This window comes from Haliaeetus leucocephalus, unplaced genomic scaffold (genome assembly GCF_000737465.1).
Source record: "Haliaeetus leucocephalus isolate CR32 unplaced genomic scaffold, Haliaeetus_leucocephalus-4.0 Scaffold587, whole genome shotgun sequence".
NCBI classification, from domain to species: Eukaryota; Metazoa; Chordata; class Aves; order Accipitriformes; family Accipitridae; genus Haliaeetus; species Haliaeetus leucocephalus.
In genome coordinates, this window is record NW_010973023.1 from 2,319,293 (window position 1) to 2,336,069 (window position 16,777).

At 43.1% G+C, this 16,777-nt stretch overlaps 1 protein-coding gene across 3 annotated transcripts in view; it reads right to left on the reverse strand.

The window, feature by feature from the left end:
- Positions 1-16,777, reverse strand: part of HDAC4 (histone deacetylase 4) — a 231,926-nt gene that overhangs the window by 115,114 nt on the left and 100,035 nt on the right. For all 3 annotated transcript variants that reach the window (XM_010577919.1, XM_010577917.1, XM_010577918.1), the window contains one exon: positions 3,959-4,203. In XM_010577919.1, coding sequence (XP_010576221.1) covers positions 3,959-4,203 — 245 coding nt within the window. The remainder of the gene's footprint in view (positions 1-3,958; positions 4,204-16,777) is intronic.

Genomic DNA, 16,777 nt, shown 5'->3' on the forward strand with positions numbered 1-16,777 from the left:
ACTGCATCCATTATACTACCCTTCCACAAATATTATTTCACTCATAGCCTGGCTCTCCAAGCTGCACAATCTTCTGAAATTTGCCACCTTTATGTGGAGGCTGTTTCTTCCAAAATACAATGTCTATAAAAGCAAGGACCGATCGGGGGGGACAAGGGAAGGGATCGCACGTACAGGCTGACAGACTGTGACCATCCCGTTGTCTTCTCCTCTTGCACTAGGTCAGACGATTAAAACTGGTCTGCTGGAATAAAACCAAGTTCTGGAAAATGCCAAAACTTTGTATTTCAATAGGAAAAAGTTATCTACTTGAATAGAAAAACAAGACAGACATGCCAGCATTTTTCAAGCCAAATTTCATTTATTTAAGACGACCTTAAGATGTTTCTTACACCAGTGCTTTGTTTGGGGAGTGGGAGTTAGAGATGTTCCCCCCACTTAGATCACATTGAGTCAGAACAGTTCCTCTGTTCACACCGACACCACAGTAATAAAAGCAAGAAAACAAACACAAAACGTGATTCTTCCTGTACTAGCTAAGGGTTTAACATTTAAAATGAGTAAGCTCTTTAAAATCTTCATAGTGCTGCTTGCTGTAACTTAGCAATGCTGGCTGTACATATGTCTATCCAAAACATAGAAAAGCTGCTTGAGAAATGCATCAAAACTATTTTTTACTTTTAGCAGCAGATGCTCAGCCACTGAATTCCTGTCGACAAAACTGTTCAACATCTATAAGTGGAAGAGTGCAAAGGTACTTAAACCTGAATATCTTTACAAAAGAGGGATCCAATACAATGTTTGCTCTGCATACGTAACTGTACACAGATGCTGGTCTGCTGTATCCAAAATATGCTTACAATCTAGGAATTGTAAGTAATAGGAATTAGAAACAAGCATCAGACAGGGTAAAGCACAGAAATTGCTGTTCCAGTACACAAACAGATGAACAAATAAATGCTTTGCACTTGTTGATTAAAATGGTGGATGCTAGGCTGTAGTGAAAAAAGCCAAATTAATTGATTCTAGATGGTGCTAGATATGCAAAACATACTAAGATGCAGAAATTCTGCCCCCTTCACAGAAATAGTTTACAAAGCAACTGCAGGATTTAATAGTATGATTAACAAAGGCCCTGATCACCTCCAAGGAAACCAGCGCCAGTGAGAAAGTCAAAGAACTGCCATTTTGTTTGACATCAGAGTAAGTTTAGAGCTTTGATGTTTGCATTTTTAATTTTTTTGTTTGTTTCATTAGATTTTGAGGTTGTTCTGATGCTGAAAATTCTAACCAAACTGCAGGAGCCCTGAATTTTTGGAAAGGCAGTAAGTTTGCAAAATGCACAATCACCTTGCAATAGCTGCTGAAACTTTGCTTTCTGAATCAAAAAAACCCAATCCCAAGGTCAGGGAAGACACTGAAGATGACCAAGCATCAAACCTGGTGCAGCAGTAAGGTGCACTGCAAGATCACTCTAGTCATCAGCCATTACGCATAGTCTTAATCCACAGAAATCTGGGCAAGTTTAGGTTCCCAAGCCTTTTCTTACCCAAAGTGAGACTTCATCTTTATCTAAAGAAGAAACCTGGGAATATATGTTTGCAAAAGTGATGGACACACACCACCTTCATTACAATACCATAAACTCAGGCTACAAAATACTTTCAGCTGAAGAATCTCCACATCCCCACTCCTGCTCCTCCCCATGCCAGAGACATGACCAGCAGTAGCACATCTGCTTCGACCTTTTTCAAAACAGGCAAGTTGGCGTGCTGTGCACTCCCTGCCCATGGCATTAAAAGATGAGGAGAGAAGCAGTAGGAAGCATTTCCTTGATCCAATGTACGTGCAAGAGCAAGCCCTCCCTTGTACAGTTGGAGTAGTGCAGTGTGCATGCATGCATGTGTGCATATGGGAAATGTACCATGCACCCTGAGCAGCTGATTTTTAAAAAACACCTGAATTCCTCCAAAAAGAACTCTGCATCTTCATTCAGGACAATTTCTATACCGAATTTCAGAGTTCAAATCCTAGTGCTTCACTTACACAGGGTAAAAGGTTTTTTATTTGCTTTAATATCCCACCTGCTTTTTTCATGAGCCATAAAGGAGCTGAACAGCTCGAAGTTCAAAGTCCAAATACAAGGTTATAAATTTTGGTTCTCTGGACAAAAATAATAGCTTCCTTGCACCTACAGTCACTGCACTTAACACAGTTGCCAGTTTCTGAAAGTTGGTTTAATCTAAGAGTCATCTAAATGTGGGCTGACTTATGAATGCAAAAAGTATGTTTTCCCAAAGAAAGTGCATCATAATTACATGTTGGTATACGGTTTTGGGTTTCTTTTATTTGTGAGATATCATGCGGTTTATTTCAATAATGTGCTGGTTTATTTTTAAAGCAATTCTGGGCACGATGACACATGTACTACTATGGGAGATCACCTTGCAGGTCATCCTTTTTCATATAGGATTGCATCATTCCTATTTTAAGTTTTTCATCTAGCCAAGCTTACACATTAGAGGAAGAACTTCATTACCTAGCAGTCTAGATATACCATGCTAACTGGCTTCTCAAACTTAGATCTCGACTTCCTTCTAACACAGACTTTTTACCAGAATCAGTCATACCTTTAACACAAATGAGAGCAAATATTTTCCTATCATCAGTGCTTAGAGTTTGTCCATTAAATCTGAATGACCCTTTCTTATTTTTAACAGACAAATACTTAGTCATATGCAATTACAAGGAGATAAGGGAAATATTTGTCACAGGTATTTCCCATCCTTTCCTTTTGAATGTACTACATGAACCACAGATGCTCTAACTGTTCTTTTGCTATTCACACATAAATGTGTACGTAGACACGTGTATAAATACGTAACTACATATGTATACACATGTATATACACTTATAATGCATACATATGAGTGCCTATATAAATGTATTTACACACATGCACCTCCCCACACCTTTGTGCTGAAGAGAGCACAGAGGACCCACTAAGGACATAGGCATTTGCTGTCAATCAGTCTTCAAACAGCAACCATTCTTACAAACCCAGGCTCGTATCTGTGTTTGAAAAGTCTGTAAATAAAACACCATTAACTTTTAATCCTATCTTCCCCACTCTGACACGTATTTTGTATTAAAATGAAAGTTATATAAGGTTGAATTGAGGTTGCTTTTTAATATTACATTAACGCTATTTACCATGTGCAGCGCTAATCCCCCTTTGAAAAGAGAGCATTTTAGCAATTCTGAAAGCTTATGTTACCATAGCAATAGTCTATCACTGTGAAATATTTATATAATGTCTAACGTTTTCACTATGCAACAGCCATCTTCTAAACTGTACTTCCTACTTATCATGTGCGTTACGTTTCCTCTCCGTCCCATGCGACAGAGCAGCACAAAGCACCTGGCCAGTGCCTAACCTGCACCGCGCAACTCCGAAAAATCTCATGGTGTGCAGACCTACCCGCACCTGCTGCATCTGTTTCCTATTCCTGCAGAGACACTAAGGTCCAAACATTTGGTTTGCACCTTACGCCGAAGGCATATGTCCAGTGAGCAGTTTATATGCCATTCTACTGCCAAATATGTGATATTAGTAACCAGTAAGCCAAAAGCCCTCCTGCTGGGTTGAATTCTACTGAAATTTCCCCAATTCAGGGAAAGCAAGCCACCTGTTGGCAGCAGAGCACAGGACTTCTGAATACATGCAGACGGGTGGTTAACATTTAACATGACACCAGCTTACCTTGTTTCCTCTCCTCCACCCTATCCCCTTTTTAAGTCTTGGTGCTTGCATCCCTTTACAAAAGATCATTCTCTAAACAGGGGTTACCAAGTCCAGCACAGGATCTCCACCCCAAAATAAACTAGTTGGTGCATCTCCTCCTGGTGAGGGGATGCTTTCATGCAACACGCAACACAGGGCTGCCCATCGCTTACTTTGATGTGCTCGTGCAGCTGAGCCTCGTGCTGCCGGGAGAGCTGCTCGTGCTGCCGCTGGAACTCGGCGATGAGGATCTGTCTCTGGATCTGCTGTTTCTGCTTGAGTGCCAGGAGCTCCTGCTGGAGCTGCTGTTCCCGCAGCGTTGGCTCCGTCACAGGCATGGAAAACTGGTGGTCCAAACGTAGATCCATTGGGACTGAAGTTGGTGCAACTTGCAAGGGCAGTGCTGTGGTCACATCAACTACAACATGAAAACACAAGAGGAGAGATGAGTGTATTCCCCATTCATACAGGGATCTAGTTCTCATACTGTGTCCAGCAAAGACCTTGAGGAACCACAGACCGAATCAAGAACAGCACCATTAAACCTGCACCATTTTTTAAAAGGTAAAAAAGCACTACTGGAATTCAGAGTTCAAGTTTTCCTCCAGCCACCATGTCCTACAAATATGTGCGTTCTCTAAAAGCAAAGGACTTCAATGCATCATGTGTGGCCCTTCTTGATACCATTCTACATCTGTGTATTCAAAACATACACCTCTGTTCTGCTCTTTTAGCATCGCTTGAAATAAGAAGGATAAAGATTAATCTAAGACTTCACAGAAAGGATCAATCTTGACTTACAACAGATCAGCTGATGGACTCCTATGGTCAGGAACACGAGGGTCCCACTTTAAGAAACTTATGCAGAAAAACACTACGTGCTGTATCCTTTATAACCAGTTTTGGACAGGAGCTTTGCCAGAAACAAACGGGTAATGAAGCATCTAGGAAAAACTGTTAAGTGCTTCGGTTACAGGCTGGACTTACTGCAACCACTAAAAAGGTACAAATGTATCTCACAGGCAGCAGGGGGATGCTGCAGAGCAGGCAGCAATAGGAAGCAGGTGCCCAAATGGTGACTATGCAAAGACTTGCCTCGGTTCTTCAAACTCCAAGTGGGACAAACCTGAAGCACAACCAAGACGAAGGTAGAGAACAGTAACATGTACCAAGAGGACCTGTAGCTCAGCCTCATTGTGAGATATGTATGCTAAGAGAATAAAAAAGGGAAAACTACCACATTGATTATCTGTGTAGTAAAGGTCAGTTCTTTGCTTACACAAAAAGCATCTCCCTGAAGACAAGGGGGCTGTCATAATAAAGTGCAGCAACAGACATCTACAAAAATACCTTTGCAATAACTGAACTCAGCTTCTTTCTGCTAAAAAAAAATTATTGCCATCCCATGAATGACTAAAAATTTCTAAATTCCACCTGAATGACAGTTCTGAGTTTCACATGTACTCCGTACACTTGCCACATTTAATGCCTTGTTCTACATGGCAATCACTCAATAACTCTTCTGATACCTTTGAATGAACATCAACCTCGGAATAAAAGAGGCTAACCCTTCAAAAACTTTGAGCTTCAACAAAATTGGAAAATTAAGGGTTGGGGTTTTTTTTTACTTGGTTGGTTGGGTTTTGTATTTTATCCAGTGTTTTGTTTTTTAATATTTAAGATGTGTTTGTGTGACATTGGGAGGGAGAGTCAGCAGCATCGCTGAAGCTGGATCAGTCACACATCTGCTAAGACACCTACTCCACATGAAACAGTTACCCAAGGTTTGCCCAGGATCTGCGGGGCTCCCACACGCACCTGGGGAGGGCTGCGAGATCTCATGGGGGTAGAGATGCCACCCTACTACAAAACCATCAGTACAAGCCACCACAAGGCCAGCCCCAGTGGGACAGACATCCTTCCAAAGCAAATATAAAGGCAGTTCTACTATACAAAAGCTGATTTCTCCCTCCCTACAATGAACTAGCTGGTGAAATAAACTCCAATTCAAAAGAAAAAAGCACGGAAAACATTTCGGAACTGCAAAAGGGTTAAGGAAAAGTTTTACTAAGATGGACTGCCAGCTTTCACCACCTGTATGTCTCCCGAGAAAATAGTACTTGAAGAGGAACTTCCATTTTATACAAAATTAAACTCGTATTTCACTTCAAGCCTCATCATTAAACCCCAAGTCTCATTTCAGCCACCTCCTCAAGGATGTGAGACAGGAGTGCAGAACAAGTTGACTCTGTCCTTCCAAGCAGCGTGTCCTCAGAGGTCACCTGAAATCAACTGTAAACTGTTAGAAATAAATGAGGACCCTGTGCTGAATGCAGCACACAGCCCTGGTGACACAAGCCACTTCACTGCCACCCTTCCATGCCACCTCCCAGAGAGAGCCAGAGTGATACCCAGCAAATGCCAACACATAACCTCTATCAGGACATTAGTATCATCAATCCCAGAGAAAGAGTTTTAATAGGGTTTTCCCCAAACGCTATCCATTTATTTATTTTTGCCAGTAATGGAGAAATGCATAAGAAGTTGATGTTGGTAAAATCTGAAGCTAAATGAAGCAAAGAGACACAGAAAAAGAAAAATTAAATAAAAAAAAAAGGTCGAATAATTCAGAAAAATCTGGGGTGTTTCGTAAGGTGGCCCGATGTAAACCAAAATGCATTGCCCTGTTGCCAAGGACAAGGCCACAATGCAGGGACAGGGACCACCGGCAAGGCAACTCCATCTTACACAGCAGCTCCTTGGAAAGGGGGATGTTGAACAAAGTGCTGGGGTTTTAAAAAGCACAGCCAGGTCAATGCTGCTGGAGCTGAAGGTAGAAAAGAAACAAACAAAAAAACCCACATACCAAGAGATGAATGTAGAGATTTTGCTCGGTCAACGCAAGAGCAATTTCAGGGAGAACATCATCACTTCTTCAAAAGCAGATAAATATCGTTTAGTAGAGAAATATAACAGTGTAGGAAATAGCACAGTAAAACAAAATACCATTGCTTTTATTTGAAAATAAAGATGCAAAAAAGAGGGGGGAGGGTATTACAGAGACAAAATTATCTTGAGTCAAATTACTTAACATTTCTGGAGAAGAGGGGCTGTGCTTTCATGTACCCCACAGCTGGTCATTCCTCTGGAAATCCCAGGTGTCCAGGCACTCCTCCGAGACTGGGAAAGGAATGCTACCCACCCACCCACAGAGCCCAGGCCTGCAGCAGACACCCAGTGCCCCGCCACAGCATCCCTCCTGCCCAAGACCCTGCAGGCAGGTCCTGCCTGCACCCACAGGGTGCAGGGGCCACCTCCTGCTCCTCATTGCCGGCTCCGTCGCATACGACGCCCCCAAAGCAGGCAGCAGGGCTGCTGCAGCGCTGTACACATGCAAGAGCAGCGGGCTTTCCCCTCCCTACACTCAGCTTGTGCCAGGGAGAAAACTTTTTTTTTTTGGATGGAAACATTTTCTGCAAAAGGTCACATTACTGGAAGTGTTGCTATTTTTCAACCCACAAGCTCTTCCCTCCACTTCCCTATTGTTTTCCTTCCTGTGGCCTTTTCCCCGCTCCCCTCTCTCCCCCACAGGACCAGAGCTGGGATTCCTCGCCATGGGTTGCCGAGCCACAATCAGGGATTTTGGGGAGAACACCAGCTCTTGCCTACAGATAACCACTCATACCCACCTAAACAACATGTTCCTAAGGCCTTCTTGGGTACAGCTGATGTTTTCCTACATGGTCGGTACCGTGGTCAGGCCCTTCCCATTCCTGCCCACGGAGCATCCCTATGGCAACTGCTGCAGCCGCTCGCACAGAAAAAACTCTTCATCCATCTTCCCCGCACGCGAGTGGGAGCTGACAGCTCGAAACCAGCCCTGCGGAGGCTATCTCGTTTCACGGACTATCGCTTCAGAAACTTCTCTTCTTAGATGCAATGCTTTAAATTAGATCCAGGTTAGCCAGGATTTCGGAGTGACAGAAGAACATTTTGGATTCCTCCAGCACTGCTCAAGCTCAGGCAACCCCATAACGGCCCTATATCTACATGGTACCTGCCCCAGCAGCACAGTGTATGGGGCAAAAGGTGCAATCTGAAACTTATCAGGTGTCCCAAAGACTGTGGGAAACAGGACACGTCCTGGAAAAGTGAGAGTGAAGTTTCCATGTCAGCAAAAATCCCATTACTGTGTTGGATATATATGGAAAATGGGGAGAGAGAAAAGAAAAAAACAAACCAAAAAGAGTCCTAATGCAAACTAACACATATTTGTACAAAACAAGCAAGAAAAGCCCCCCAAAAGCATTCCACCTTCAACGATATGATGCACCATGGCTATCAAAAACCCATTTTAACCATCTGCATATGGACATTATATCCTAAGCATTACTAATGTAATTACTGTATGTTACAAAAGATGCACAGTATTTATTCCTGGAATAGCAGCAATTTTATAGGGTGGCAAACAGAGGAACTCCACGGGCTGCCACACCGTTTCAGCAGGGGCAGCAGCTTTCCAGCACAAATTAGATCCACCTTTAAAAGAAGCCGAAACAGAATTGTACAACTCGGCTTGGTCTTACTCCACCAAATCAAACCTACAGCAATCACTCCAACGTAAGGATGTAGATACACCTGACCATCAGCACTGCACAGGATCCATGTGGAAATGAAGCCCAGGCAAGCACTGGATATGGACAGGAGCACAGCGTTGCTGGAGCTCTCCTCTTACTCCCTCCCTCCCAAATATATAGGCAAATACCTCAGAGCTCCAAAACTCCCGAAAGATAATCTTGAGTATGATTTAATGCAACTTTATAGCCCCCAAGGCTCCAGGAGAGCTCGAAACAGTTAATCCTAGAGGATCAAACCCAGTGAGTCAGTAAACCAAACAGCACAGCAGCTTCCGTGAATCACAAGCCTTTTAAATGCATTGACTATTTTTATGTCCAGCCGAAGATTTCTGAGCACCTGGCAATAACATCTCCCATCTTTTATACATGTGGACTAAAGGTCAGCATTACTAATACGGAAGTAGCAGTCACTCACTCCTGCTTACCCGCTCTCCACGTAAATCTGTTTATCTGCAATACAGCTCACTGAATTTGTCAACGTTATTTAGGCTAAATGCAATTTTCCTTACAATCCACATGCGTTTTCCTATACGCACCTTTATGATCCAACCACTGTGTTTCCTAAAAACAGAAAATAAAAGTTTTCAACATGTTAAAATAAATCCAGTTTCAGCCAGAAGGAATACACTACTACTTGGGATCACCAACTACTTGTGATCGTGTCTTCTGATAAATGACTCCTGCTTTACTCCCAAATAAGAGCCTTAACTTGCACCGTGCTGGGTAACAGTCCCGAGGAAACTTGACAAACCTCCCATTTCCCCTCCAGAGGGACTCATCCCCCCCGAAACACCGGACGCGCGGGCACAGGGCGCCAGCTGCAGTGATCGCAACCACAGTTCCCATTCAGAGTCTCGGCAGAGGCTGCGTCATCCCTGAGTCTTACTATTTCAGTCTCAAAAAAACCCCCTATTTGAAATGCCATGAGTTCCCCACAGAAGCGGCGAGTGCTTCTGACCTACAGAGCCCTCCCGAAAACAATAAAACCTTCTCTGCTTAATGAACACATCAACAAAACAAAAAAGCCTGTATTCTTATGAATATTTTATGGTAGACTAGAAAATTGCTTTTATAGGTTCTGCCTTGAGAACATATTAATACAATCAGATTCATGACGTTAGCAAAAGCACAAAGACTTATTCAGAGTTTTAATGAGAAATGCCAACCCCATGAATTAGAAGACAAGATCGCGATTATGAATAATAAACTATCTCATGTTCTCCCTGCCTTTTCCTTCCCTGTAGGAACAGAAGGAGAAAACAGGAGGAATTTTATTTTTTTTTTTTTTTTTAACCTAGGCATGTAGGGACTATTTTTCACGATCAAGTTACCATTATTTTTATACCAAATTAGAAACACTCTGCTGGTTTTTCACTCCCAAAATAAATAAAACATGGCTGTGCATCAAAGACTGCCTGTGTGTTGTACGTTAATTAAGACCTAAAGCATTCTAGTCCCCATCGATTGCTGGTACAGAGCAGCCTCGTGGTTGAGATTGTAAATTTGACATCTCACAGCTTGGCCGTAACACTACTGAGTGGAAGTCATCTTAAATACATTTAAGTTGTTAAACACATTTACTGTAAATAAACTGATAAGCTCAAACCTGAAAGCAAGGGTGCATTTCCTATACAAAATGTTTGACATTAAAATCATTTGACATAAAGGCTGCAGATAAACACATCATCAGAGAAGTCATACGTTGAATTTCTTCCATGCTCCAAAATGGAAAATAACTTCTCTACAAGTACTGAGCATTTTGGAAAGGATTTGGGGAAGGTCACACTGCTTAAATATTACATTATTTAAATAAAACTAACAGTAAGAACTGTATTTTCTTTCCCTTCTGTTATACAGCATTTTCATGCAAGTCCCTAAAGGACTAAAATATAGAAGGACTGAGTCCTGAAAACACACTAAAATGGACGTTAAAACAAAATTTCAGTACCAGATGGACACGGGATATTTGACGCAAAGATTTAAATTCAAATCTCGTTTCAGCATAACCTTTACTTAAGCTGAACTTTAAAAATATTTCCCAAACCAGTTTTTATTAAAAAAAAAAAAAAAAATCAAAAGCTGTTTCCAGAAATTCTCTTTTTTTTTTTTTGCCCCCCCTCCCCTTAATTTAAGCAGCACAGAAAACTGCCCCTCTCGCATTTTAAAGACATCACCACCTTCAAATGGAGAGTGCATGAAACGTTTTCCCCGAGACCTCCCTCCCTCCAGCATGGAACAATTCCCGCTGAATTTACACGGCTCCTTCCCAGCCGCCCTGCTCCCCTTTACTCGGCAATTCCCTTCAGCTTGAAGGGAGAAATCGCATCCACCTCCCCAAATCTGCTGCAAAACCCCGGGGATGAGTGTCTGCTCAAGGCTGGAAGAAGAAAAGCAGCATCCCCCTGCCAGCCCCAGTAGTATATAAAGTACAGACATACCACCACGTGTCTGTGACAGAGCGAGCTTAGGAGACAGAGTGCACAAAACCCCAATAAAAGAGCATTTCAGCTCCTACAGTAACTCTATAGTCCCTGGTGCCTTTCCAAATTGCTGCACACCAGGGAGGGGATGTTCCTCTGGATGGCTGCGGCTGAACCTCCCTGGCCAGGGCTTTCCAGAACCCCTTGCCCCCCCTCCCCCCCCCCCCCATCTCCCATCCTCTCTGGACTTGGGCTTTATTTCTAACTAATGAGTTCGCTTTCTAATTACTGGCATGCAAGCGTTGCCCTCCAGACAGATTCTGCCAATAACGGCACGTCAGCCTTTCAGCACACACGAAAAAATAAATACAAAACCAAGAGCCTGTGCTCAGCATCCCCAAGCTCTCGGCTGCTGCCGTCAGAGACAACCCCATCCCGCCCCGCCAAACCAGTGCCATCCCGGCACAGTGCGAGTCGCAGGACGCTGAGCAAGCGTGTGCACGGACCTCCCCCTCTAAGCATTATTTTCAGCTGCTTTTATCCCTGGGCAGAAGCAAAAAATTGTGTGTTTATTCCACCGATTTTATTTCCTGAGGGCTGCCCTTGCTGTCTGGCAACAGCTTTTGATTTTGAAAAAATTTCCTATATTTTGCAAAGCCTTCAAATACCAGGTCGCTGCTGGCAGAGACGACTTTGGCATGTCAGGAGCACGGCACAGGCAGGCTTCAAAGCTGCAAAACGCTGTTTCTAAAACCCACTGCCTTCATTTTGCTTGAAATCAGCCTGGAAAGGAGGCAAGGAGCAACTGCTCGCTTCAAGCGCAGCTGAGAGAGTGCTTGCTGTGGTTGATTCTGGAAGGAAGACTTGTGTTATTTGAGTATCGCTAGATTATTATGAATTAAGTTGTGTGTCCCCCACGCCAGGAACTGCCTGCTTTGCCCGCTCGGTGCCGGCAGCAGCGGGCAGGGGTGCCGGCATCCCCTCTGCCAGCCGGCGCAGTGCCTGGGCAGCCAAGGCACTCTTTTCCAGCGGGGCTTCCACTTCCAAAAATGTCAAAACTCACCGAAACACTAAGAGACGGTGAGATCAGAGCTATTAATAGAAACAAGCTACTGCAGTATCTGACTGCAGTGCCAGGATAAAAGGAGCGTATTTTGCGTGTAAAGCGGAACGCAGCAGACGAAGCCACGGCACAGCACCCTCGCAGCGCCTGAGATTTGCTTGGTTTTCATCTACAGCATGCTAGATGCCCCAAATATAAGCAGAAACTAACAGGTGAGGGGGGGAAAAAATCCACATATTACCATCTACAGTCAGCTTATTCTCTAGAAAAGATTTCACCAGGCTGTACTAGAGGTACCCCAAAACTTGCCCAGGACCCTGCGCAGGTGGTGGGAGCAGGAGGTCTCAGTGCAGCAGCACCCAGGACACCAACATCCTCTGCAGCACATCACGAGCATCATGCGGGGGCAGGATGGAGGCATGGTCCTGCCATGCTCCTCCATGAACTTGTACCACGCCAAGACAAGCTAAAGGACTACATGCAGGGCTGGGAAGGTGGGGTGCTGCAGGGCAGCAGGGAGAAGCACTTCACTATCTCCACTTTACTTAATTCTTACCTCTAGTCTCCCAAAGGCAAGGACCAGGATCCCAGGGGGGTTTGTTTTGGGCTAGAATTACACGACGAACTTAAGCATCACAATGCAGCTAGTCTGAAGGACAGCGAGATGGAAAAGTCAGACCACTATTTCATCCTGAGATCAGAAGGTGGTCCTCACCTACGGGGACAGGCCAGTCCTCTGTTCAAAACAGGTCTGTAAAGAAAAGCAAGCTGCAGTGGCACTGGTGATGGAGCCATCCCTGAAAAGCAGGCAGGTCAGTACATCGCAGTCACCGATATTTTTGCATAGCTTGCTATGGAGCTGCGTGGGTGAATGCAAACGCAGCCTGGATCCTTTCTCAGCGCACAAGCTAGGAGTAAACAGCAGCTGAGGTTTCCTACAAGCACCACACATGCTGCAGTTCAGCAAGGGCTGGAGTCGTTCCCCGCTATGAGAATATTTCATGCGGCATGAATGGGAACCAAAATTAATCATCCCATCACCCATTGAAACACATCGTGAGGCACCGCACCGTAGGCAACAGATGGAGCTTTAAATGTCACTCACTCATTCATTGCAAAGAAACTTTTTGCTGATTACTACTGAGACCTGAAGACATAATAAGGGCGCAGTGATTCTGGATTTCTGTAACCCACTTTTTTGATCCTAATACCTTCCCTAAAAAGATCTCATTAGCATTTATTAGAAACCAATGAGAGATCTACACACAAATTTTATTCATGATGATAAGAAAACCAAAACCTGAAGAGCAGACCACTTATCCTACTTTCTCCACCTTACATTTAAGACATTTAAAAATGTCTCTTTACTTGAAGAAAAAGAAAAACCACCAAATTACATCAAGAATAGACAGAAAACAACATTTTGTAGTGTTTTCCTGCTTACAGCCTCAGAAGGGTACATCAGGGTTTGGAAAAATATAAACTTCCATGGTTAAGTATCTGGATCTTACAAGCCAGCTGCATTTCTGATGGTGCCATCTGAAGTACTGCAAAAGACTTCAACACTCTTGACTGGGGGGTGCAGCACCACCCTGATCTCCTGAGCCCCTTCAGCATTATGTCCTGCCATAGCAGGAAGGCCAAACACTTCAGAAATAAAACAGGGCACTGCCAAACACACAACATACAATAAGTCTGTGCAGGACAGAGAAGCTCCAAAGGGAGACACTCAAGTTTCACCACCTCCTTTTCAAACATTATCCTGCTCTGTCTTCTTGTTGTTTTAATCAACAACTTCTTTAACAAATGAGCGTCTTGGATGATGCCAGTGCTTTTACTGAAATTAAAGATCATGGAATCAAGAGTCAGCCTGGACTATTTCTTAGTTTAGACTTCATACAATTGTGGTAAGCCTTTCCTTGTGTGGTTTCCTTGCATGGTGAGGGGTAGACAACCAAAACCCACCTGAGTTTCCACAGCAAAAAACGTCTAAATAAATAACAGTAAAAACCGGAAAACAAAACAAAAACCACACATTCCTTCTGAAAAGGCATTCCTGGAAACATAATTTCACCTGCTTCCTTATTTCAAGCATTATCCAGCAATTGAACCTCTTTGATCCATCTGTCTCTCTGCTGGTATAAGAAAAGCCTCACCTTACCAGATATCCAAGACAAAAAGGCAGGTTGAAGAAGATCTGATAGACTTCTGAAGAGACAAACCCACACAGATTTCTCTCATGCTTCTCTCTAATCTCACCATGAACTTTATTCAAGGGAAAGTAATACTTTAGAAAAGGAAATTAAACATGGAGGAGATGGAGCAGGAGCCTGCAAGTCTCATCCTGAGATTATAGATGAAAAACTCCCCATAAGCGGGGGTGGAGGGTGGTAATCTACCCAGCTAGATATGCATGGGTGAGTTTGAGGGATACACTGCAAAGGCAGGGTTACACAACTGCCTGGAAGTTCTTATGGGGTTCTCTCTGGAGCCTGCAAAGTGATGACCTCTACATTGGCAAGAATAAAAGCCAGCAGAGGAACCAGTGACAAAGCAGGAGAGCCAAGAGTTAAACAGTGAACTTTCAGGAGGACAGCAGACATCACATCTCCTCCTCGCTCGGATGCATCAAGGAAGAATTGTTTTCCCATTATAACTCCTGTCGAAGCACAGTGGTGCCATTCACGTAGACGGAGGGGATCCTGGGGCAGAGCGGGCAAGATGATGTGATGAGAACTGAAGTGAAGGTTCACTTGCAAGTAGAGATGGTGCCAGCTGGTAAACAGCCAGGCCATTTGAAAAAGAGAGTTGTGTGATAAAAGCAGTTATGGCTACAAGGAAATGCTGTCAGCTTCCTAAAGACATCGAGAGGAGCTGTGAGATCAAAGTCACCTATCTGCTGCTGAGAAGGAAGGCTGGTCCTCTGCCAAAACCACACGGAGAACTTGCGGCCAGCCCCTGCTCTCCCGCGCCTGCTGTGTCCTACCAGCTTGCGAGGCGAGGGAAGAGAATCGTTATCGTTAGAAGAAGAAAAAGCAGCAGCACATATGTTGCTGAAGGCAGGTCTGGGCACCACTGAGGAAAACTGCACAGCAGAGCAGAGGCAATGCAGCAGTCTCTGGGATCAGCAGCTGGTGACTCCATGAGAACGGGAGCTTTAACAAACAGCTCAAGATCTAATGTACTCATTTATTTAGAAATTAAGCCATGGTATGTTAAAAGATCAAAAGAGAAGATGAAACAAAATTCTTAGGAATTACCTGTCCCACAGTATATGCTATAATTTTATTAAAAAGACATATTCTGGACATTTTAAACAGCAAATAAATGGTTATTAGTAAAAGTCTAGTAAACTCATTTCTGTCACCAGTCAAGGTACTCCCAGCTGTAAAATAAGCTGCAAAACATGCAATGCAATCTCCTCTGTCATGAGAAAAAAAAAAAAGTAAAAGCAGCAAAACCAGCAGCTAAATAGTAAACTGTAATAGGAAAGCGTTCTGCAGCTCTCAAAAAATCTCATGGATTGCTCAAAGGCTGTAGTGTTTTCAGCAGTTCATTAGAAACCCAGACCCTGGTCCAAGAAAAGAAGCATACATTCAAACGGGCAAGTAGCCCACATCTTTCTGTAGCCCTCTTTCTCAGGGCTTTTGCTTTCAAATAACCCATATACTCAGGTACTTCAGCTGCATAAGGACCAGGATGTTGCTTGTTATCCATTCAAAATAATGCAGATGCACAGGGGAAAAAAAAAGTTACTTTAAGCAAAGCTAAACACAAGCAGTTTTCTAGATAGATTTAGATAACCTCAATATATTAAAATTTTACAGTAGCACAGAGAAATTACACTAAAGCACTTTCTCATTTCTGCAAAACGCACAGGTGTTGCCTTTCAGTTCCTTAACACAAACACTATGAAACACAAGCCTGAGTTATGATTTCTATTTAAAAAACCCCACAACTTTTCTTTTTTTAAAGCTGCATCAGACAAAGTGATCATATTTAAACATAGCAGGCTGATAAAGGACTGAGAAAAATTACAAACCCTTTTTCTTAAGGAAGCCCACTGGTCTGACTGTGAGGTAACAGAAAGGATCAGCCTTTCTCCTGCTAGCACCAAAATCCTAAAGGACGATGGCAGATTTTCCCTGCATCCCCCATCCTAGTAGTACTCTGTGCACGATAAGGTTTCCCAATGTCAGAGTGATGACTCAAAGCAAGCTTTTTCTTGGTATTTATGCACAAACCACTGACATCAGCATGGCCTTTTAAATACAGAACAAAAACTCGGCACTCATTCTGCTGAAAATATCCCCAGCCTGTGAAGACCAGAACATAATTTTCTTTTATCAGTATTGGACAGGCACTGCTTCCTATACACGTGGACAGCCAGAGTGACATAGTGATGAGTTTTAACATAACAGATCCACAACAATGCAATAGTTAAGATCCCGGTTTAATTATAATAGTTTTACATATTTTCACAAGGAATAGTATTTTTTTTAAACCCACTTTAAACTTGCCTTCTTAAGGAAAAAACAGTGTAGGAAGAACCATTTCTATGAATGAATGCATTCCTTTAAAAGGACAAATAAATTTTGTTGCTACAGGCTTCTAGAATTAAAGTTCTAATTTTTTTTTATTAAAGGATCCAAGTTGGTTGGTCACCTGCTGTGTCTATTAAGCAGCTTCACAAACCACCTGTTGAGCAGCATTTCAGAAGGCAGTATGAGGACTGCCGTCACTGCCTGCCTATCCAATGCATGCAAGTCATTACGCAACCAGTTGTAATTAAAAGGTCCCTGACACTGAGAACAACATTTGAATTTAGCAAAACATTGCTTATATAAATGGTAGGTCAAGCACTTAAAATAG